Source organism: Vipera berus (assembly GCF_964194415.1).
Source record: "Vipera berus genome assembly, chromosome: 1".
NCBI classification, from domain to species: domain Eukaryota; kingdom Metazoa; phylum Chordata; class Lepidosauria; order Squamata; family Viperidae; genus Vipera; species Vipera berus.
Genome location: NC_138202.1, coordinates 173537724 through 173561415, shown reverse-complemented (window position 1 = coordinate 173561415; position 23692 = coordinate 173537724). Strand labels below are relative to the sequence as shown.

The following is a 23692-nucleotide window of genomic DNA, read 5'->3' as shown; positions in this document are numbered from 1 at the left end:
TTCCCTCTCCGTGGAGCTGCTTTGAACACCATGCAGAAGCTTGAACTGGGGCAGGTTACAGCCTGCTTCCACCAACAGAAGCACCAAACTAACACGCAACACTCCTACATCCAGATTTGCACTGAATGCTAGTTGGCTTCAAGTGCAATTCAAGATCTAGAATCCTTCAAAGCCCTTTTATGATTCAGGACTTGAATATCTTTGGCCTGCCTGCTCCCAGTTGCACCTGCCCATCCAAAAAGACTGAACAGGGCAAGCTTGCTTCAGGTCCCTTCTCTTAACGAGATTTTCTACACGGTCCAGAGGTTGAGCCTTCTCAATTGCAGCTCTCTTCATTAGAATAGTTTACTTCCTGAGATAAAAAAAAATCCCCTTTTGAGTTGTACAAAAAAATGTAAAAAAATTGCTTTCAAAAAGAAAAGAAAAAGCTCTGGGAAGGAAACTTAATGAGTTTGGGGCCCACCTGAGTTGTGTTTGGATGCTTATTGTTCTTCGGTGGTCACAGTAATTTTTGGTAATTGACAGATGATCTTTCTAATATTGTTTTGCTATTTTAATTTTCTGATTAAAGGAAAGGAATGGAAGCTATTAGAATCCCTCTGCAATGAAGCCACCAATGCTCCAAAATGCTAAGCAAGCAAGTCGGAAAATAAATAAAGGTGTGAAATGATGAACTAGTTTCCAAACCAAACTAGACCAGCACTTGAAATTCCCCAGCTTTGTCAATGTAAGGGCTGCCCAGCTAATTTCTCTTCACAATGAATAAAGCCCGACATTAACAGAAATGAGGAGTCAGCAATTCTTTGCTTGACTTTTCTTTCAGCAAGTTTTTGAGTTTATTATTTTTTCACATCTTTGAACTGCCCATCTCCCTCAAAAGGGGGCCCTGTGCGATATATAATAACATACGTTTGTGAGGCAGTCTGCCTCTAGTCTGTGCCTAAGAGTTTGCATCTTTTACTTCACCTAAGGATGTAATCTGCTACAAGACAGATCTTGAACATCAGCCATATCTTTGTTCATAGAGTTTAATAATGTATTCTGATGGAGACTTCTTGAAATCTCAGCTAATAACAAACAAATACACAGGTTCTCCTTTTGTCTACCACATTGGTTCCATCTGGTTGATATATTATTACAAAACATGGCTGGATTCTTGTCTATACAACCACCCAGAATCACATTAGCAAGATGGGTGGCCATATGAATAAATAAAATGAATTTTAAAAAGGTTAGGCCATGCACCTGAAGCTAACAATTTACTGTTTTAACAGACAACTTACATTTGTATACATTAAAATAGAGGTCCCCAACGTTTGGGGCACTAGGGACCGGTTACATGGAGAGAGTTTTTTTCTGTGGACCGGAGGGTGCGTGGTTTTGTGTGCTGCCTGCAACCTGTGGATGAGGCTTTCCTTGTTTGTGCAGCCCGGTTGCTGGCATGCTGCACAAACATGCTGGCATGTTGGGGACCTCTGCATTAAAATGTACTCCATACCTGAAGAGCAGTCTGATGATCTGAGGTAAGTTGAGCATTTTCCACAGTAGCTTTTTGAAGAGCACTACTTAGTTCTGTGCACTGTTGAGCCAACTGGTCATTAAGTTGCTGAAAAAGAAAACAGATTTTCTGCAGCAACAGACACAAGTTCTCTGACAAGATAAGTAGTTCTGGCTTCCCCCTATTAAAAAAAACACTATACAGCTAGTCCTGTGTTTTGTTCATAGATGGGTGATTGTTGTTGTTAGTTGCAAAGTCGCGTCCGACCCATCGCGACCCCATGGACAACGTTCCTCCAGGCCTTCGTCCTCTACCATCTTCTGGAGTCCATTTAGGCCAGACATGTCAAACACAAGGCCCGGGGGCCGGATCCGGCCCGCGAAGTGGTTTTATGTGGCCCACAAAGCTATCCTGGAAACAGTGAGGGAACGGCCCCCACTGCCTTGGCCCTGGCCCAGAGACCCTCCTTCTGCCAGAGACCCTCAGATCTGTCCCACTCCTGCCCAGGCCCCCATAGGCACCCTTGATGCGAACGATGTAGAGCTGGCCATGCCCACCCAGTAGGCCATATGCACTCTAGCCATGCCCACCCAGTAGGCCACGCCCACCCTGGCCATACCCACCTGGCCCCCTGAGGGCAACTGCAATGCTGATGCGGCCCTCAGTGAAATTGAGTTTGACACCCTTGATTTAGGCTCACGCCTACTGCTTCAGTGACTCCATCCAGCCACCTCATTCTCTGTCGTGCCCTTCTTCTCTTGCCCTCAATCTTTCCCAGCATTCGGCTCTTCTCCAGTGAGTCCTTCCTTCTCATTAGGTGGCCAAAGTATTTTGAGTTTCAACTTCAGGATAGACATTGTTTATTGTATTTTACCTATAAGAATTTTTCCAGGCTGCTTTCCTTATTTTGGCAACAAATGGATACAATTCCATGGAACTGAAGGGTGTGTGCCAATTCTAGGTCCTTTGCTATGTCCTTTGCTAAGACCCCCCCTCATCCTCCATCCCTCCTCATTGCCTGTCTGGTAGTTTCCCAATAGTTCAGGAGCAAACACCTGCGGCCGGCGTCAACCTCCCTCCGTCCAGTGCGCTCCCACTGAGAGGGCCTCCTCAGGGTGCCTCCGATCAAAGAATGACGATTGGTGGCCCCTAGGGGGAGGGCGTTCTCTGTGGGCGCGCCAGACCTGTGGAACCACTTGCCGGTCGAGCTCCGGATGACCCCCGACCTTCGCTCCTTCCGGCGGGATCTAAAAACTTATTTATTTGAGCAATCCGGCCTGGTTTGATGGGTTAAGGGCTGGGTTTTTAACATGGTTTTAATTACTGTTTATATCAGGCATAATATTTAATTGTTTTTTAACTTTTGTACTTCGTTTTTAATATTTATTGCCCTGTACACCGCCCTGAGTCCTTCAGGAGAAGGGCGGTATAAAAATTTAATAAATATATAAATATATATATATGATCGTTCCCACCCCTTTGACCAGTAAATCTCACATCCCAAATTTTCCTAAGAACTGAAAACTCTCTTTCTCAGAAGCAAATTAGAACAACATACAGGGGAAAAAAACAACCCAGATTTTATAGACATTTGTCTCTTGTGCCCTATATACAGGTAGTCCTCATTTAGCAGTTGCCTCACTTGGCAACCATTCGTGAAAAATAATATCACAACCAGTTTTTACATTTAGAACCTTCATAGGCCTGTAAAGCAAAGGAAAGCTGAACCATAAGCACTGATAATTGCTTTGCTTAATGACCAAATTGCCAGTCCCAGTTATAGACACTAAAAGAGGACTAGCGGTAATTCCAAAACAAGCTTGCAATAAACAGGAATATTTCTTACCTGTGCCTTACTTGCTACCTCTTGTAAAGTAAATATTTTTGATCGAAACTTCGTATTCTTTTCTTGTGCCTTGTTCAAAGATAGCTGTTCAGTCTAGATGAAAATAAGGTTAATTGTCTTTAGGAAAAAAATATTTTAACCCAGGCAAGGGCTAATGGATTGCAAACCAGAATCATCAACACATCTTGCATTTTACATAATGGTTCTCTCCAGCACAACTCTTTAGGTATTACTCTACAAAAGCCTTCTTGTGTAGTGTAGTTAAAGTCAGACACTTATAAAAAGAATTTCTATACTATATTTTCCACCCACTGATTTTCTTTTCATGCTTACTTGGACTTCTTCTCGTAGCTTGGAAATGGTCTTGTCTCGGGATTCTACAAAAAATAATAATTAAATGCAGCTATTTTAATCAGACATCTGTTTAACTAATATTCTGCCCTGATATCAACAATAACAACAAAACAGATACAAAGCTTTTGCACTTCAAGAAAGCTATTTTTAAATAACACACTCAGCTCAGCATTTGCCTCTAGAGCAGGGCTTTTCAACCAGTGGTATGGGTACCACCTGTGGTACATTGGCACCTGGCAGGTGGTACGTGACCATCCTAGAAAAGTGGTAGAGGGGAAGGGGAATGAGCTGAACGGCTGGAAGCACCGCACAAGCCTGAGCGAGAGACGGCTGGAGCTGCAGGGCTGTCAGGGTTCAGTGGAAGTGCCAGGATCAGCAACAGGCTCCAGCTGGAGCTCGGTGCTGATCCTGGCGCTTCTGCTGAGCCCAGAAGAAGCACCGATCAGCTGGAATGTTGCAGCATCTCCAGGGTCTTGTGATTTACATTCAGATGCTTGGCAACTGATTCATATTTATGACGGTCACAGTATCCCAGGGTCATGTGAAGTGACTAAAACCTGCTGCTAACACCCAGCAGAAGGGGGGGAATAAAAACCAAACACACCCCCACCCCACCCCCGCTGCCAATCCTCAACAGAAATGCTCACAGCGATGAAAACCTCAAAAAGGAGGAAGAGCGCCGCCAGGTGGGCAGGCAGGTGTCTTGCTCGGCTGTGGCTTGAGGGGCACTTTTTTCAGTGCCATTGCAACTTTGATCAGACACTAAGTGAACTGTTGTAAGTCGAGGACTACCTGTACTTCCACTTTTTTCCTTTTTTTTGGTCATCAAATTTTTGACACCTTGCTAGGTGACTGGTGGTACTCAGATGTTGCCGTATCCTAAAAGTGGTAAGTGGTACAATGGGTGAAAAGGTTGAAAAGCCCTGGTCTAATGCAATCAGCTCACGAGCGGAGCGTTGGGCTCAATGAAGACCTTCCAGTAAAATTTAGATGTTATTTTCTTGACAATACTCTACCTCTGGAATTCCAGTAGAATGGACAAGATGATCTTCATCTTTATGATTGAGTGGCTAATAAACAATTACTCATTTATTTCATGAATGACTTTTCAAGTATATTATAATTTTTTGTCTGTCCAAAAAGCAGTAATTTTTCAGATGGCATTCATTTCATTCTAAATGTGGACTAACATTTATTTTTGCTTACAAGTCTTCCCCTGTTTGGATTTCATGCCTGATAAAACATAACTTCCACTTCACTGACTAGGGACAAACTTCATGTGACTATCTTAGAACTCTGACATACTTTCTCTGTTCAACAAAACTGGTCCTTTGTTCCCTTGAAAAACAGTTACAGCTTAAAAGAAATCAAGAAAAAAACCCAGCAATTAAAGACATTTCTAATTAACTGATCTATCATTGATCATCAAGTGATAACCAGAGTTGGTTTAAGAAATAGAAAACATCCAATACTTTGATTCCAATACCTAGATCAGTTTTAAGTTGTATACATTCCTGCTCCAATTGAACTATCTTCTCTTGTTCTTTCTGTAATGTCTCCTGAGATAGCTGAATATTATGGCGTAAAATGTTACAATCCTGCTGCAGAATCTGAACCTGTAATGGCATTTGAAACATGCATTCTGTAAAATATAGGCATTTCTTAAAACAATTTAAGAAATATGCAAAATGAACAAACTAAATGAAATTAAATTATTCAGTTGAATAGCTTTTCATGAAGATTATTAACCCCGAGGATCAGGATGGGAATACCAACAAATTTGAAGAATAATTCAAAAGCAGATTTGAATGCTGGCTCATGGTCACATTTTTTTAAAAAAATTAAAAAAATCAATGTCTAAAGGCAGCAATAGGTATGTAGTGATTTCATGGGAAGAGAAGGATTGGGTGGGCAGGGCTTAAGGAAATTTTGGAGGATTTTGGTGGGTGGCAGAAATACTGAAAATCATGCCACTGAAAATCATTGGGGTTACCATCAAATTTTGGTTGCATAATTTGGAAACTGCAAAAGGGGGACTGGAATTTGTTGCCCCCTTCAGATATGGCCACCTACTTCCAATGACAGCTGACCTAAAACCCATCGTTTAGACTGATGCCAACCCTGTATCTGATGGATTATACTAACGGAACAAAATATACACATAGAATTTGTTCCATTATCAAATTTAGTTGATTGCCAACCTCTGTCAAAATCCGGCATACTAGCCAGGTAATGTAGACTGTGATGCTGGACAAGCACCCAGTACTCACATTCTATGATTACTTCTTGGTCAAATAAAGTATACATTTTCCCCAATTGCAGCATACTGACTATTCTCATCAACAGAATGAATATGAGTAACGCATAGGTGACTGAGGGCTGGCAAAGGAAGGTTTTCTTAATGGTATGCAACCGTGTGCACATTACAGATGGCTTTCCAGCCTTCTGCTTAATAGTGGGGAAATGAACATTTATATACATCAATGTTTGCATTAGTCAATTGTCTTAATAAGCCTGGTTGTAGCAGCAATAGTAATTTAATGTTCCGCTTTAATGGTGTGCTGCTGCAATCTTACACGTCAATATTAGTCCCTCAGCAGGCTGCAAGCACATTCTTTGGTCATATCCTAGCAGAAAGGCATCGACTACCTGCTTCCGTTCTTTTTCCACCATTGCTTCCATATCACGCATCTGATAAAGGAGGACCACCTGGGCTTGTTCCAAAGACTCCCTTGTGCTGGACTCCTTGGATAATTTCTCCATTATCTGAAGAAGAAGAAGAAAAAAAGAATGCAACGCAGAAAGGCAACACAGAAGACAAATCTGGGGCTGGGGGGTGTCTCAGCTTGCAAATCACAATACGGAGACTTGGACGCAATATACTTGATGGACATGAAATATTTGTTCTTAGCCTGAAATGGTTTTATCTTTTCTCTGCAAAAATAAACCCAGCCTTTCAACTGAAAACCTCTTCCCAAATGATAACAGGATCTCTTGGAGAATATTCTTAAGAATCTTCAGCTCACGCATTCCCTTGGGCCTATAGCCCTGCCTTAGCTAGTACTTTTAAAAATGTATTGCTCTCCCATTTTCTTCTGCTCTTACCTCTTGGAGTTTGTTGTTCATTTTTTCTTTTGTTGCTCTCAATTCTTCAGCTGAAATGGTTACATCTCTCTGCAAAGATCAAAACAGCCCCTTTAGACAACGCTACCAAAATGCGCAAACATTTTTCAAAATACTTTTTATAGCCTTCAGCTGCAAAGTTTGTCTGCAGGTCCAGTAGGCCTCTAGCATTTGGATTTATGGGATACAGCATGGCTTTCTTAAGGCCCTTTTTAGTAGTCGAATCTCTATCTTTCCCATTAATTCATTCTTGAACCTGCAACTTCAATACCATTTAAATCAATGAAATCGATGCAGCACACAGGTTCCACCAATACAGAATCATATAGGAATATGAACAGAATCAAAAATGTTTCTATAAATTGCTAAGTACGTAATCAAGAAACAATATTATTGTCAGCGGTCTTCACTCATAGTTTATTCCACAATGCTCTCTGAAACAGCTAGAGTTTTTACTTGCTTCAGAAAATCAAAATGTTATGTTTTGGACTAATCCTTAGTTAACAATCATTGTGTAGTGATGGTTTGAAATTACAATAGCCCAGAAAACTGTGACTTAATACCAGTCTTCATAGAGGTGCTGATCGTAGCATCTCCCTGATTGTGATTGTGATTCAAGCACTTGGCAATCATTGTGCATATACGATGGTTGCAGCTTCCTGTGATCATATGGTTGCCATTTGTGGCATTCCCAGCCGGCTTCCGACAAACAAAGTCAGTGAGGAAGCCAGAAAGACGTCACACACTGCAGTCATGTGATATCTCATTTAACAAATGGGGTGATTTTTTTTTAAATTACTGCAAGTGGGACTGCTAGAACTGCCATTGTATGTTGGCATGGTCACTTCACTTAACAACTACTTCGGCTACTGATGGAATTGCTAGTCCTAATTATATTCATTAAAGAAGGACTTCCTGCATTCCACAAGTGTCCATGGCTGTTATCAAAAAAAAAATAATCAAGAGGGCTGCAAAGGTGTAGCTGAAATACCACGTATGTTTAATACGCATTATCGATGCAAGGCACATAAGAAACGGGCAGAACCCTGATCACACCGTTGCAGCCATCTTCTTGACTTTTTTGACCGCTCGCTGCCAATATCCCGGGACTACTCTTATTTTCTAGGAATATTTTATGCCACAGCAGGGAAACTCCAACAAAGAAGGCTTTCTCCCCTCATGGGGTTGAGGACTTTTAGTATACGTTCTTTGCCTGAAACTTTTGGGCAGGCAGATTCTACTTAGAGTAAACAGACCTGCGTACAACCGGACTCCCAGCCATATAGAGCTTTAGAGATAATCAGCAACCTCAGTGGCATTGGGAAGCAAGCCAGCAACCAATGCAGCTCTTGAAATACTGATGTACAGTGACAACAGTAGGTTATTCTACAGTAGGTTATTCTATTCAACAGTAGGAGCCTTGGTGGAGCAGTGGGCTAATGCCTCCTTAAGTAACACCAGCTGCCTGCAATTAGTGCAGGTTCGCATCCCACCAGGCTCAAGGTTGACTCAGCCTTCCATCCTTCCGAGGTAGGTAAAATGAGGACCCAGATTGTTGGGGGCAATTAAGCTGACTTTGTAATAATGCCGCTTGGGGGTGTGTGAAAGCCCTAATAAGCAGGCATATACATAGAATGAAGGCTACTGCTAAGTCTTCGGAGAAGGGCGGGATATAAATGTAATAAAAATAAATAAATAAATAAATATTCCTGATTCCAAGTGGTCCTCTCAAGGGCAGTCCCATGTAGAAAAAGATATATAATTCAAGCATAAAGTGACATAGCCACCAGTGCATCACCCATTCCAGGAAAGGCTGAAATTGGCACAAAACCGAAGAAAAATTCTCATTGTTATGGCCCTGCTGGACTTCCAATGAGAAGGAAGAGGGAGGAAGTACAACCAGGGGCTTCTATGGATAACAGTCCTGGGGGTGGGGGGATGGGGGCTGATTCTAGTAGAGTCGAAGGCACTAACTCCATCCTGCCTGAGGCAGGTCCACCTAACCCGCAGGACTCCCTTGTCTGAAACCATTCCCAGCCTCTAAGATTCTGAGAGTCATTCATTCAGTCCAAGCAGAAACACACTTAAAGATACAACATCGGAGGGCCGGCTTCTGAACATCAGAGAGAGAGACGGTCCCAAGAAGTAGGCTAGCATCGAATGAGTAATAAACCTCAGCGGTACACCTGGATGATGGCTCAGCATGGTTTATTTATTGGCCTCAATCCCGGAGAGAATATGCTGAGAACAACTTTTCAAGCCTCAGCTCTGTCATTGTTTGCCTTCTGCCATGCTTTGAACTCTGGATTCCACCTCAGAGGGTCTATTAACTTCTCCCCTGGATTTGTCATTTTAAACTGGACTGAAAGCCTCGACCTGTGTCAAGCCTTGACCATCTTTAGCTATAAAAAGGACTCTTTGCTTCTGAAAGTTCTGCCTGCGTATCCCCGACATGCTATCTTGTTGGCTGGCAGCCAGCAGTACTGGCACAGAAAATTCATTGCCATGGCTTCTACCTGCTCTTCTGGCAGAAACAGGTTCTGGAGGAGAAGGACTCCATCTGAAGCTAAATCTGATACCATCCCACATTCTCAGCAATGTTCACACACACACACACACACACACACACACAAAGGATGTTGGAGACCAGGCTATGCTGTTCTAATATGGCTGGGTAGGGCCGGTCCCTTTAAGGAAAGCGCACACGGTGGTGCCTTGGTAAGGACAGTGGCAATTCTACCTCCCACAAAAAGGTATTTATCATAAACTGAGTCCAGCTTCTCCCTAACTGCATGCACCAGCCAAAAAACAGTAGGGATCCAGCCCATTGCTGATAAGAGTTCATCTGATCAAGGATTCTTCATCAGGATTCTTAGGCTCAAATTCCTCTTAGCCGACATGGCAAAACCTCACCCCTCTTCAACTGTTTGATTTCGGTGCAGCTGGTTTCTACATTCAAGCAAATTTTATCTGCACAATGTTTAGCCATCAGGTCAATGCAGCTCATTTCTCTGTTCCTCCGGCTATCGTTTTCCAAACAATTCCAGGTCATTCTAAAGAGCATCACTGAACAGAGCATTCCACAAATCCAGTAAAGACAGGCAAATAATTGAACTCAACACCTTTGCTACAACAGTGTTAGATACAAACCTGAATTTATACCCGTGCCCGCTCAGATTTGCTCTTTCTTTTCTGTCAGTGTTACTCTGTCTAGAATATTTTTTTGGCCCTTTCTCATTTTGAAGCCTCTTGGTAAGCCAAAGAGCCTCTCACAATCACTGAATAGAAAAGCTATCTTACTATGGGACTTATTAGTTTTATATTCCCAAAGATTAAGAAGGCCCTCTAAGGCAGGGGACCTCAACCTTGGCAACTTTAAGACTTGTGGACTTCAACTCCCAGAATTCCTCAGCCAGCAAAGCTAAGCATTGCATTCATACTACCAGATATTATTTTGAATTGTTGAACATATTCGCTCTTGCTACTTACTATTGCCAAACTTTACAGATTTTAATATTTATGTGTGTGAATAAATAGATGTATGTGCATACACATCTGATAGATTGTACCAAAATGCATTAAACCTAATGGTATTATAACTTCACACAATGAATTGGGGAATCTGTCAGGAACTACATACTACAAAATCTGTAAAATTTAAGACAGGGCTAAAACGCAAGGAATTTCAAATGAGCAAGGAAACAGGAACATACAAAACTGTACTTGAAAGAAGCCTTCATTGGAGATCCCCGAATCCCTACTATTGCATCTCCTTCAAGTCTGCTTAACTTCCCTCCTTCAAAGAGAATCCTTGCCAGGATCTAACGTCTATCACTTTATTTATTTTTTCTTGTTAGAAGGACGTTGACCTTTCTCTCTCATCTAATCTAATTAATACATCTAATATCCTAACCAATCTGTGTGGAATGACGACGAGACAATCCATTTTTTATTTCTCTGGCCAGTGCAAGGAAAGCCATAGGGATTTCTGGTCTCTCCGTAAATAGCAAGAAAAGCAATACCAACAGTGGGAAAAACAATACTAATAGTGGAATCCTTGGTGCTTTCTGAGCTTGGCTCTTTTGCCTGCAAACATTTCATTCATTCCAAAGGGGCAAATCACATCTCTCACAAAAACAGTACATTGACAGGGAGCAAAACCCACTCACTTCCACCGATGTTACCTAGTTGGGTAATGAAAGCTCAGAGACAAAGCCACAGTTCAACTTGAGCTAGATACATCCTCTTCTATTAGAATACTATGAGCTATTCCCTTTAAGTAAGGTCCATGCAAGTAATAAGCCACCGTTATTTGCACTAGCTTAGTGTGCTATGTGGACCCAGCTACTGAAATTTGAAAATGATTGATGCAGATGAATGAACTGAGCCAATTAAACCTTAGTAAAGGAATCACGGTTTACCACATTGTGTGAATTCAGCCCTAGTGTTCCTTTTAACACCAGTAATGTAACAGCATGATTTACATTAAACTGGAGATTAAAGAAGCAACGGAAAGAAAACTATACTTTTGTTGCAGTTGAAATTTCTAGGGCAGCGCTTAGCTTCTGCACTTGATTTCTGGCTTTTTCTTCTTCTTCTCGAGACTCCTTCAGCTGCTGGCACAGCATTCTCCCTTCCATTTGGAGCACCTTTAGCTCTTCCATGTGTTCCTCCTGTATTGTATTCAGCCGCTGTTCTAAATTGGCTACAAAATAGTAAGGGAGAAACTGAGTCGTACTGTAGTCATATTTAATAAAATTACCCAAACTTCCCATCAGAGGCGCTCAAAAAGGTTTATCAGATAAAAAAAGTTGCCCACCATCCAAAAAACACAGTTATTATGGTTCGATAGAAAGCATTATCCTGAACTGGAGATTTGGATCACAGATTATCCTGTGTTGCTATTTCGGATGGTAATAAGATATCCTATATCCAATCATATAAAAACAGCAGTATAGTTGACTGTGGCTCTCGAATTGCCTATATATGTGTAAGATATATATATATATATATATATATATATATATATATATATATATATATATAGATAGAGAGAGAGAGAGAGAGAGAGAGAGAGAGAGAGAGAGAGAGAGGCCTAAAGTAGGCAGATCACAGTTAAAAAAACAAAGAGGTTCCTTAAAACTCCAAGTTTTACCAATCTGTGTGATGCAGCTATACCAACTTTGCATTCTTTGGTCCTCCTCACAAATATGGTCCTTTGTTACTAAACTTCTATTAATTCCTGAATTGTACAGAGATGAATTGCTTTTCTGCATAACTATATTTATTTTAATTTTTGTATATTATGTGTTGTATATAGTGTTTTAATTGCCCTGTACACCGCCCCGAGTCCTTCGGGAGAGGGGCGGTATATAAATCCAAATAATAAATAAATATTCATACTGTTCTGTTACCCAATAAAGCAACTGCTGCTCTGGAGACTATAGATTCTACACAAAGGAAAGAAGGTATACAGGTATACATATATTCTTGACTTATGACTACAATTGAGCCCAAAACTTCCATTGCTAAGCAAGACAGTTAAGTGAGTTTTGGCCCCTGTAACAATCTTTCTTGCCACAGTCGTTAGGTGAATCACTGCAGATGTTAAGTTAGTAACATGGTGGTGATGCGAATCTGGCTTCCCATTGACTTTGCTTGTCAGAAGGTTGCAAAAGCTGATCCCGTGACCCCAGGACACTGCAATTGTCTTAAATACATGCCAGTTGCCAAGCATCCAAATTCTGAACATGTGACCATGGGGATGCTGCAATGGTCGAAAGTGGGAAAGCGGTTATAAGTCACTTTTTCCAGTGTCATTGTAACTTTGAACTAAATGAATGGTTTTAAGTCGAGGACTACCACTAATAGCATGTACGTTGCTGCAGTTTTCCATTGTCTTTCTATGATACCTGTATGCTTTGGATTCAATTCCTTTTCTGTTTGCAATCGGAATATGTTCAGTTTGACGGTCTGGATGACACTCTCGAGCCGGCATATTCGATTCACCAGACTTTCACAAGTTCTCCACAATGAGTTGTTTGCTCCAACAAATGCTGTTCGAGCTTGGACAGGGCTGATGGCCTGGTGGTCTTGAGAGTTCACCGGGTGTTTTGAAGCTAAGAGTTCCATGCTGGAAAAAGACCAAAAGAATACCTATTTGTCTGGAATCATCACTGGCGTCTCATCAATGTTTAATGTAATTATCTAAAATCTGGAACACAACTAAGCCACAAAACCTATTTCACAATTCTCAAATTATATTAATTCCGCAACCAGATTAAATTAGAATAGAAAAAACCCTGTTAATAATTAAATGCTAAGGGAAGAAGCAACATGAAGCTCAGAAAGAGAAAAGAATACAGAAGAAGGCAAACTCAGAATTAAACTTGCATTCTTGAATAGATTTTCCTAAAAACAAGTCACATTAAACTACCAGGGAACTTACTTCTAAGCAAACACACCCTAGATCCATTTCAAGCATACCTGTGTCCGTTCACTCCCATTTTCTGCAGATCATTCAACAGTGAATTTGTCTCCTCTTCCACTACTTTCATTCTTTGGTTCAGCACAACAAAGGTTTCAGGAGCCGTTGGTTGGACATCCATTGGGGAAATTACTGGTCTTGCCATCACAATCTCAGTTTTCAACTAGCATCTAATTTAAAAACAATTAAATTTAGAGGTAGTAGCTATGAGTGCTCTTAAAACCAACTCATTAATCACTGGGAAAAGATATAAACGATAACTGCAGAGAGAAACGATTAAATAGTTTTTATAATGTACATATATATTAAAAGAAGTGAAAAGAGATAATTTTATAGTCAGCTGCCACACGCTATTTTTTTGCAGGTCTGGAGAATGGAATAGCTGTGATAAAATTTAGACAGTGCCAGGATTTCTGGTTCCCCCCCCCCTTGGTTTTTCTTTTAAATATCAGCTGTAGGACACTATATTTTTATCTTTCCCAACTCAGAACAGCAAGAAACTGCTATCAGGTTTTAGCTTTTGTAGTCAGAAGTAGTTTCAAGAGTGAGGATTGGAGGTTACACGTGCCCCAAAAGCCTTAGGCTGTCCACTCTTATCCTGTAATATGGGAATAGAGTATCTCTCTTTTCATGAAGCTGAGTTAAAAAGATAGGTTTTCCTAATATTTTTGATAATTCAATAAGTAATTCAAGCCAATAAATGCCAGTAGAGATTTTTCAAACAAAACTTCTGGAATAAAAGGATAGGAAGCTAGTGGTTTTTATGACATTACTGCTTGTTTACAGTGAATGGTTTACCGTAACTATAAACCTTCATAGTCTTGAAGCAGAAAGAGGAGACTGACAATACAGAGTATTATTTCCAAAGATACATTATCACTAACATCACAACTACTCATCCCTTTTGTCCGATATACTGAGCCATCCAGATCTGAGTTTAACTCTCTGGTGTACATTTCATTTGATATTAAATCTCTATCAAAGCAATGGGATTCACTCAAAATTCAGCTTGTTCTAAAAAAATGGCATATTTGACAATTCTGAGTTTTTCATTCTCCCTTTAAAAAAAAAAGATCCAGAACTGATTAAAAATGATCCATTCTAATGCACAGAAGAAACTCAGCGAAACTACTGCATGAGTGGCAGTCTTCTAAACGCTGGGGTTTTTAATGCAGAGACTGCAGAAGAATTGCCTCTTCTTAAACTGACATTTTATTCTGCATTACATTATACTTCTTGTATGACCCGGAAAAGTTCCTTTTCTGATATAAAAATATTTAACATGAGCCAAGATTGCTCTTAATCACTGCAGCCAGTGGAAGATCGACCCAGTACAGAATGTTATTGTTCTGTTGACATGGGTGGGCTCCTCACACCCTAAAGCTCAGCAAAAAAAAAAAAAGCCAGTTGTGCCCACCTTCCCATGGCGGTGAAGTCCTGCTAAATCCAGTAGACAGCCTTGCCTTGCCATCAGGAACACAACCTCTTGGAGAGTGCCGTAAAAAGCACCATGAAGCGGTACATAAGTCTAAGTGCTATTGCAGGGATAGGCAAACTTGGCTCTTTTATGACTCGTGGACTTCAACTCCCAGAATTTCAATAGAAAGCATTATCCTGAACTGGAGATTTGGATCACAGATTATCCTGCATTGCTATTTCGGATGGTAATAAGATATCCTATATCCAATCATATAAAAACAGCAGTATAGTTGGCTGTGGCTCTCGAATTGCCTATATATGTGTAAGATAGATAGATAGATAGATAGATAGATAGATAGATAGATAGATAGATAGATAGATAGATAGATAGATAGATAGATAGATAGATAGATAGATAGATAGATAGATAGATAGATGATAGATGATAGACAGACAGACAGAGACAGACAGACAGACAGACAGACAGACAGACAGATAGATAGATAGATAGATAAAGTCCTAAAGTAGGCAGATCACAGTTAAAAAACAAAGAGGTTCCTTAAAACTCAAGTTTTACCAATCTGTGTGATGCAGCTAACCAACTTTGCATTCTTTGGTCCTCCTCACAAATATGGTCCTTTGTTACTAAACTTCTATTAAGAAGTCCACGAGTCATAAAAAAGCCAAGGTTGCCTACCCCTGTGCTATTGCTATCGTTAATAAAGAGCAGCTGAAAACATGATTAAAGATGTTGCCAGAAGGAAGAGAGCGCTTACTCTCCACATCAGGACTCAAGGCACAGGGAAATAGCAACAGACGGATGAGGAAAGTCCTCCTCCTCCATGCCACGGGCCATCATTTTAGAGCGGAGTCCGTGCATGGGACATCCCTCCCCCTCCCTTCCAAGCTGATTTACCAAGGGAGGATCCGCATCTCAGTCATCAAGCCTGCGTGCAACTGGAGGCTCCAGATTCAACGCCGGTCATCTTCACTTACCAAGGCAGCTCTTTCGGCCTCGACAAGAGCAGAGAGGCCGGACGGGCAAGGGCGGATCTTAAGTCCTAGGAATGACCAAAAAGGGATTAGTTAGCAGGGCGGCAGCTTCGGAGGATCGAAAAGGAGCCTGGAGTCAACCTTTATTGCTTTCTCTCCCCCACGCCCTCCAGCTCTTCCGCCTGACCCTGTAAGCCGCCCTCCTCACCCGCTTTCCGGGAGCCCAGGAGCTCGCCCAACAGACCCTGATGTCCCGCGGCCCGGTTTCCATGGAGCTCGTCTTGCAGCTTCAAACTCACCCGCTTCCCGAGAGCGCGCCATCCCACGCAGGCGCGTCCTGGCTCCCGCTGCATTGTGGGATTCGTAGTCCCGCCTCTCCCTCCTTAGCGTTCTTCAAAGAGAGTGGTGTTGGGAAGGCGACGCAAGGAAATTGATCTAGGGCAGGGGTAGGCAACCTCGGCTCTTTTATGACTCGTGGACTTCAACTCCCAGAATTCCTGAGTCAGCTATTCTGGGAGTTCAAGTCAGCTATGCTGACTCAGGAATACTGGGAGTTGAAGTCCACGAGTCATAAAAGAGCCGAGGTTGCCTACCCCTGATCTAGGGCAAGGGTAGGCAACCTCGGCTCTTTTATGACTCATGGACTTCAACTCCCAGAATTCCTGAGCCACAATGGCTCAGCATGGAAACCTCTCCCTTTCCCCTCAGTGTGGCTGGCTCAGGAATTCTGGGAGTTGAAGTCCATGAGTCATAAAAGAGCCGAGGTTGCCTACCCCTGATCTAGGGAGAAGAAAAGCATTCTGGCTGCTGCAGGCTTTTGGAAGGATGGGGGTGGGGGACGTGGGAGAGAAACGCTGCTGCTTGCAGTTACGGTTTGGTGTTTTTTTTTAAGGGTTGCAATTGCTTGTGCACTCCTGCAGCAAAAATAATTGACAGGCCTTCACAGAATAAGAAAGCCAGGATGAAGGAAAATTAAGACTGTGCGGTGTGGGAATTAACACTCTTGTTTATTAGAAATCCTAAATAGATGTTCTCTTTTCTTTGCCTACCATTCGTTTATTATTTCCCAGATTACACCCCCCATTGTTCTTGGGCTCTGGGCAAGGACTCTTCCCACCTCTTTCTCTGTTTCTTTGAACAGATCAAGGTTCAAAAGCTTTACCATTTTGAAAAAATGACCACTGCGGATTAAAAAAAAAGCATGCAGTTCAAATGTTTATTAAAGAAATAGATTTACGTGCACATCAAGGTTGGCAGTTAAAATAGTTGCAAATTATTGCCAGCAAAGCTCAACAGACAGCAAATTTCAAAGAACTTGGATGAATTTTTTCCAAATATCTGCCTTCTTTAGGACAAATTGAACTTCTGGATTTTTGGGTAATCCCTCCCTGAATTCATTGCTGTCAAACAACTAAGCAGGGCTGTACTGGTCGGTAGGCAAGGTCTATAGGAAAAATCGTAGGAGAAATTGTGAATTGCTTCCAGATAGTTTTCAGGAACAATACAGGCAATTTGTCTGCCTATAACTATAGATTACAGTGGGAAAACTACTGAGGGAATCTGGAAAGAATGTTGGCATGTTGTGCAAGCAATTGATTATAGTGATTGGCAGAGCCAGAGACCAGGCTTGGAAACCACGTTAACGTGTTTCTTTAAACCAGCAGAAATTCAGCCCTAAGATTATGATTCTTCTTCTTTTCTAGTTAAGTGTAATAGATTTTCAAAAGAAAAATTATGTATTCCTTTAAAATGCTTTATTATGTTGATGTGCAGTCAAGAATAGATGCTCAGGTCTAGCTAATCTCCCAATCAAGCAAGCCTCTGTTGAGATAGATCCTATTTGCCCTGATCATAACATTATGTTCTCTTATTATCTTGACTTGTCACCCTAATTAGACATGTTCCTTCTATTTCACATTAATACTAAGACAAAGGTTTTGATGCTATTATAGTTGAATAGCAAATGGAAAGTCAGAATCTTCCTTTTTGCTTGCCATACTCCATCACCATATTACAATAAACTGCACTGTAATCCTATTAAATAACTCAATTAAAACTACAGGTACCATAAAAGAACAAGAAGGGAGTTTGTGAAATAAACACTGTGCTGTAATGGGAATCTGAAATTGTTGATTTTGTATAACATGTACTTTGCAATTTTATAATGGTGACAAGTAAAATGCTGGATTATTGGACTACTACTTTTACATAATACTGTTCAATTAAAAAAAGAGTACCAACTAAATTTCTAGTCTTAATTATGTGTGCTACATATAGCATTTCCTATTTTATATCACGCCAAAACCCAACAAAATCCCTAGCATGCTCATGATATTCTATGCCAGTTATGATCTCTAGTTCAGAGACCACTTTATAAGTCAATATATTGCATCCCACCAACCAGGACATAAAGATCATGCTTTGCAAATAAACACTTTGTGATGTCTAATTAATTTCCTTACAAGTTTCTTGTTCTCCCACTCAGTTTGTTGTTGTTAATTGCGAAGTCGTGTCCGACCCATCGCGACCCAATGGACAACGTTCCTCCAGGCTTTCCTGTCCTCTACCATCTTCTGGAGTCCATTTAGGCTCACGCCTACTGCTTCAGAGACTCCATCCCACTCAGTTATTTTCTTCTATTGTCTACACTACACAATAAAGAGTTCAGAGCTATCTTTTTATTTCTTTTCATCTATCATCTGAAGATTGCATAGTTTTCTCTGCATCTCCTAGTTTTTCTTAGGACCATCCTCTTAGTTATTTCTATAGTTTGCTTTGATAGCCAATGTGTTTGACATTCCTTTCTAGCTCTTATTATGTGCTTCCAACTTCCTCTTTTATAAGCACTTGAACATCTTCCCACAGATTCCTCAGGCTCTGTGTGCTAAGTCCAATATTGGAATCTCTAATCTCTCTCTTATATTCATCTAGGTTATATCTAACTGGGATTGGGTCTCCCATAATCTTTTTCAGTCTGAGCAGTGGTGGAATTCAAATATGTGACCAACCAGTTCTCTGTGTGGATGCCGCTTCCGGAAGTCCATTCTGGGCCTGGCAACAAAAAATTAGCTACTGGTTCTGCTGAATCCCACCGCTGAGTCTGAGGTATATTTCTACAGTTAATAGCTTATGGACAGATCCGAAGCCACCACCTGGCAGTATTTTACATTTCCACATATTCCTGTTCCGTCTCTTGCTACATAAAATATAATCTGTTTGAATGTGCTGTTGTCCTTTTGGAGATGTCCAAGTATAGGACTTAGGAATAATAGGTTAATGTCATGCAGCTATTTTCCTCACGTAAGACTTATCAATCTGTATCATTGCAGGTTCCTACTTCAATTTTATTTAGGCAGAATATCTCTTAAGAAAAATGTACTATATGCTACTTTAATAATATATATATTAATGAACTGTGCAAGTATAAATCTAAGATAGTCTGAAATAGAACTGCATGGCATCTAAAACAAAATAATACAACAGCAGAATCTACAAATGGAATCTAGACTGGAAATTATATCAGACGTCATTATTCTTGGGACCAGTTATGCCTTATTTTTATTGCAGCAACACAAAAATTGGCTATTGAGCAAGTGCTGTAATGAAGGGTTTCAAATCTTCTAGGTGATTCACAGAGAAGTTGTTTAGCTTTCCTGGGAATTTAGATATTAAGAGCAGAATATAAGTAGGCCTAATAGCCTTGTATAATTTATAGTGTAATAATATGTGAGAAATGGCTTCAATCTCTTTGTCACCACATGGGTAGGTGGACTTGTTTAATGGGGTTTTGGCGAATTAATCTTCCAACACTAGATGGTAAGATATTAAATCTGGCTTTGAAAAATGCTATCCTCAGCCTGGGGAAAAGCAAGTTTCTATAAATATTTTGCTGGTTCCCAAGTGCCCTTATTTAACTCCTTCCTGCCATATTTGGGCAACTCCATGACCTTTATTCTTTGACAGTTTTAGGTCTGTTTCTTTAAATGTGTAGTAACTACCATAAAACTAGATTTTTTAAATAGATAGTGTTGTGTAGCCGGTTCTTTGCAGGCATTGAGCGAGACAGGAGGTTCAAACAGCAACAGGCTTTACTGAAGGTCAGAACATAACAGAAGCAACATAGGAGCTGCTGTGTAGCTATAAGGTTGGCCGATAGGTGGCGACCAATAGGTTTAAAGCAGTGGTTTCCTGCCCAAAGACCTAGTTAGCTGGCTGGAGACAACCAGTCTGGGCCGGGCCGGCAACCGTTACAAGCATACACGTGAACTAAACACTTAGCAATTGAATTAAGCAATTAGCAAGCAGTATAACATAAGCAAACACTTACAGCATGTAAAAGGCCAATACATTACAGATAGATAGATAGATAGATAGATAGATAGATAGATAGATAGATAGATAGATAGATAGATAGATAGATGATAGATAGATAGATAGATAGATAGATAGATAGATAGATAGATAGATAGATAGATAGATAGGCAGGCAGACAGACAGACAGACAGACAGACAGACAGACAGACAGACAGACACTTGTATTTCTAAAGATTGAAGAAAAATAACCAGCAAAACACATACTTATTTTATTAATGTATAGGTTGCTCATCACTTGTTTGGGGTTAAAAAAAACCAGCTGAAACAATCAGAATGTATACCAAACAAAAATAGCATAAAAATAGCAGCTGAGGACACTCAACCCCTCCCAAATTAACTGTGAGATGAGCTTACCCGTGCTATCAGGGCCCATGCTTGCTGGCAAAGCCAGGTTTTTAGTGCTTTGGGTAAGTCTAATTTCTAGGGGATGGATGCCATAGCAGGAAATCTCCCCTCCTGACAGATGACATTCTCTCACAAAAATGACCCAGGTGCAACTGGCACATAACATAAAGCTGTACACAAGGCCCCTTAGCCACAGCTGCTACCTATTCATCAGTCAAGAGCTATGAGTCCCACACGACCCCCAGATTGCACATAGGATCTATCTGAGGCAGTGCAACCCATCCAAAACAAGAGATGGAAGGTCCCCAGAACTAGGGAATCCTAAAATTCAAAGTCACTTGTGCTTACCAGGATTGAGCCGAAGGTGGTTGTTTCCATCTAGACTCCCAGTCTCCATAGACACTAAGGCAGCATCGTGTGGACAGTCTAGGGTGGTGATATATAACTGGGTATCACCTGCACACTGTTGATACCTTTCCCCAAACCAACTCACCCAGTTGTTGTTGTTGTTAGCTGCGAAGTCGTGTCCGACCCATTGCGACCCTATGGACAACATTCCTCCAGGCCTTCCTGTCCTCTACCATCTTCTGGAGTCCATTTAAGCTCACGCCTACTGCTTCAGTGACTCCATCCAGCCACCTCATTCTCTGTCGTCCCCTTCTTCTATTGCCCTCGATCTTTCCCAGCATTAGGCTTTTCTCCAGTGAGTCCTTCCTTCTCATTAGGTGGCCAAAGTATTTGAGTTTTAGCTTCAGGATCTGGCCTTCTAAAGAGCAGTCAGGATTGATCTCCTCTAGGACTGACTGGTTTGATCGCCTTGCAGTCCAAGGGACTCGCAGGAGTCTTCTCCAGCACCATAGTTCAAAGGCCTCAATTCTTTGGCGCTCAGCCTTTCTTATGGTCCAACTTTCACTGCCATACATTGCAACTGGGAAGACCATAGCCTTGACTATACGCACTTTTGTTGACAGGGTGATGTCTCTGCTTTTTAGTGTGCTGTCTAGATTTGCCATGGCTTTCCTCCCCAGGAGCAAGCGTCTTTTAATTTCTTGGCTACAGTCCCCATCTGCAGTGATCTTGGAGCCCAGGAAAATAAAATCTGTCACTACCTCCATTTCTTCCCCATCTATTTGCCAGGAATTGAGAGGGCCAGATGCCATGATCTTGGTTTTCTTAATGTTAAGTTTCAACCCAAGTTTTGCACTCTCCTTCTTCACCCGCAACAAGAGGCTCTTTAGTTCTTCTTCACTTTCTGCCATTAGAGTGGTATCATCTGCGTATCTTAGGTTGTTGATATTTCTTCCGGCAATCTTAATTCCAACTTTTGATTCATCTAGCCCTGCCTTTCTCATGATGTGCTCTGCATATAAGTTAAATAGGCAGGGCGACAGTATACAGCCTTGCCGGACTCCTTTCCCAATTTTGAACCAATCAGTGGTTCCGTGTCCAGTTCTCACTGTTGCTTCTTGACCCGCATATAGGTTTCTCAAGAGACAAATAAGATGGTCTGGTACTCCCATCTCTTTAAGAACTTGCCACAGTTTGTTATGATCCACACAATCAAAGGCTTTAGCATAGTCAATGAAGCAGAAGTAGATGTTTTTCTGGAACTCCCTAGCTTTCTCCATGATCCAGCGGATGTTGGCAATTTGATCTCTAGTTCCTCTGCCTCTTCGAAATCCTGCCTGTACTTCTGGTAGTTCTCGATCCACATACTGCTGAAGTCTAGCTTGTAGGATTTTAAGCATGACTTTACTAGCATGAGAAATGAGTGCAATGGTGCGATAGTTTGAACATTCTTTGGCACTGCCTTTCTTTGGAATTGGAATGTAAACTGATCTTTTCCAATCCTGTGGCCACTGTTGAGTTTTCCAAATTTGCTGGCAAATTGAGTGTAGCACTTTTACTGCACTGTCTTTTAAGATTTTGAATAGCTCAGCTGGAATACTGTCACCTCCACTAGCTTTGTTGTTGCTCAGCTTTTCTAAGGCCCACTTCACTTCACATTCTAGGATGTCTGGCTCGAGGTCAGTGACCACCTCATTGTGATTATCAGGGACATTAAGCTCATTCTTGTATAGTTCTTCTGTGTAATTTTGCCACCTCTTCTTAATCTCTTCTGCCTCTGTTAGGTCCCTGCCATTTTGGTCCTTTATCATGCCCATTTTTGCATTAAACGTTCCCTTCATCTCTCCAATTTTCTTGAAAAGATCTCTGGTCCTCCCTATTCTATTGTTTTCTTCTATTTCTTTGCACTGTTCATTTAAGAAGGCATTCTTATCTCTTCTAGCTATTCTCTGGAATTCTGCATTCAATTGGGCATATCTATGTTTTTCTCCCTTGCCTTTCGCTTCCCTCCTTTCCTTAGCTATTTGCAAAGCTTCCTCAGACAGCCATTTTGCTTTCTTGCATTTCTTTTTCACCCAGTAGCTTAATGTAAATATTCAATAAGAGAGGAAAAAGTACTAAAATCTGCAGCATCCCACATAGTATAGGCTGCAGGCTGGACCTCTCCTCTCCTAACAACACTGGCTCTGGGGGGAAAGGAAGGAGGAGAACCAGCAAAACACTGTGCTGTCCATGCCCAACCCGCAACACCAGTCCAGGATACCATTATTGATGGTACCGAATGCCGTTGAGAGATCAAGAGGAGCAAGGATGGATGCACCAGCCATCTCCTGCTCCCCCAGAGATCAGTACCCTCTGAATCCCATAGCTCATAGTTTGTTAAATAATGATAGCCAGTTAAGCTAATTTCTTATTTCTTCTTTATTATTTAATATGCCCCAGATTGATCTGATGAATATTATGCTTAATTTTTTCCCCAGATAAGACTTCTACATAAAGTTGCAAAAGTTTGCACTCTCAATATTTCCACTGAATAACATGCTCAGGGCGTCTTCCATAGGCAATTTTACAATATTGGTACTTAAATGTTTTTTTTTATTTCCATTTCTTTCTTTGGTAAGACATAATTTTGGAGTGATAAAACTGACATTAAAAATACCAGGTAGATTTCAGAGTTTCAGAAGGTGGGAAAGAGAAATAAATGTATATGCCATTATCAATGGGAGTGTACAATTTAGTCATAGTATGTTAAGGTCTGCCTGTTACAGTAAATTAAGCTCTGCCTATCTGTTATATAGCTTTTACTACATCACCTACCACTAAGTTTAATGAGAATATGGTGTTTTATGTTAGATGTGGTGTACACATTTTTGCATTTCATAAGAACATAAGCAGTGCACTGCTG

General features: G+C 41.1%; 1 protein-coding gene across 1 annotated transcript in view; it reads right to left on the bottom strand.

Annotated features, from left to right (window-relative positions):
- Positions 1–15785, bottom strand: part of CCDC150 (coiled-coil domain containing 150) — a 38653-nt gene extending 22868 nt beyond the window's left edge. The window contains exons 1-10 of the mRNA XM_081313005.1: positions 15644–15785; positions 13308–13478; positions 12734–12954; positions 11348–11526; positions 6804–6872; positions 6348–6464; positions 5185–5314; positions 3678–3721; positions 3345–3437; positions 1499–1606 (exon numbers count right to left, since the gene is read on the bottom strand). Coding sequence (XP_081169131.1) covers positions 1499–1606; positions 3345–3437; positions 3678–3721; positions 5185–5314; positions 6348–6464; positions 6804–6872; positions 11348–11526; positions 12734–12954; positions 13308–13453 — 1107 coding nt within the window. The 5' untranslated portion in view covers positions 13454–13478; positions 15644–15785. The remainder of the gene's footprint in view (positions 1–1498; positions 1607–3344; positions 3438–3677; positions 3722–5184; positions 5315–6347; positions 6465–6803; positions 6873–11347; positions 11527–12733; positions 12955–13307; positions 13479–15643) is intronic.
- Between the last annotated feature and the right edge of the window lie 7907 nt (positions 15786–23692).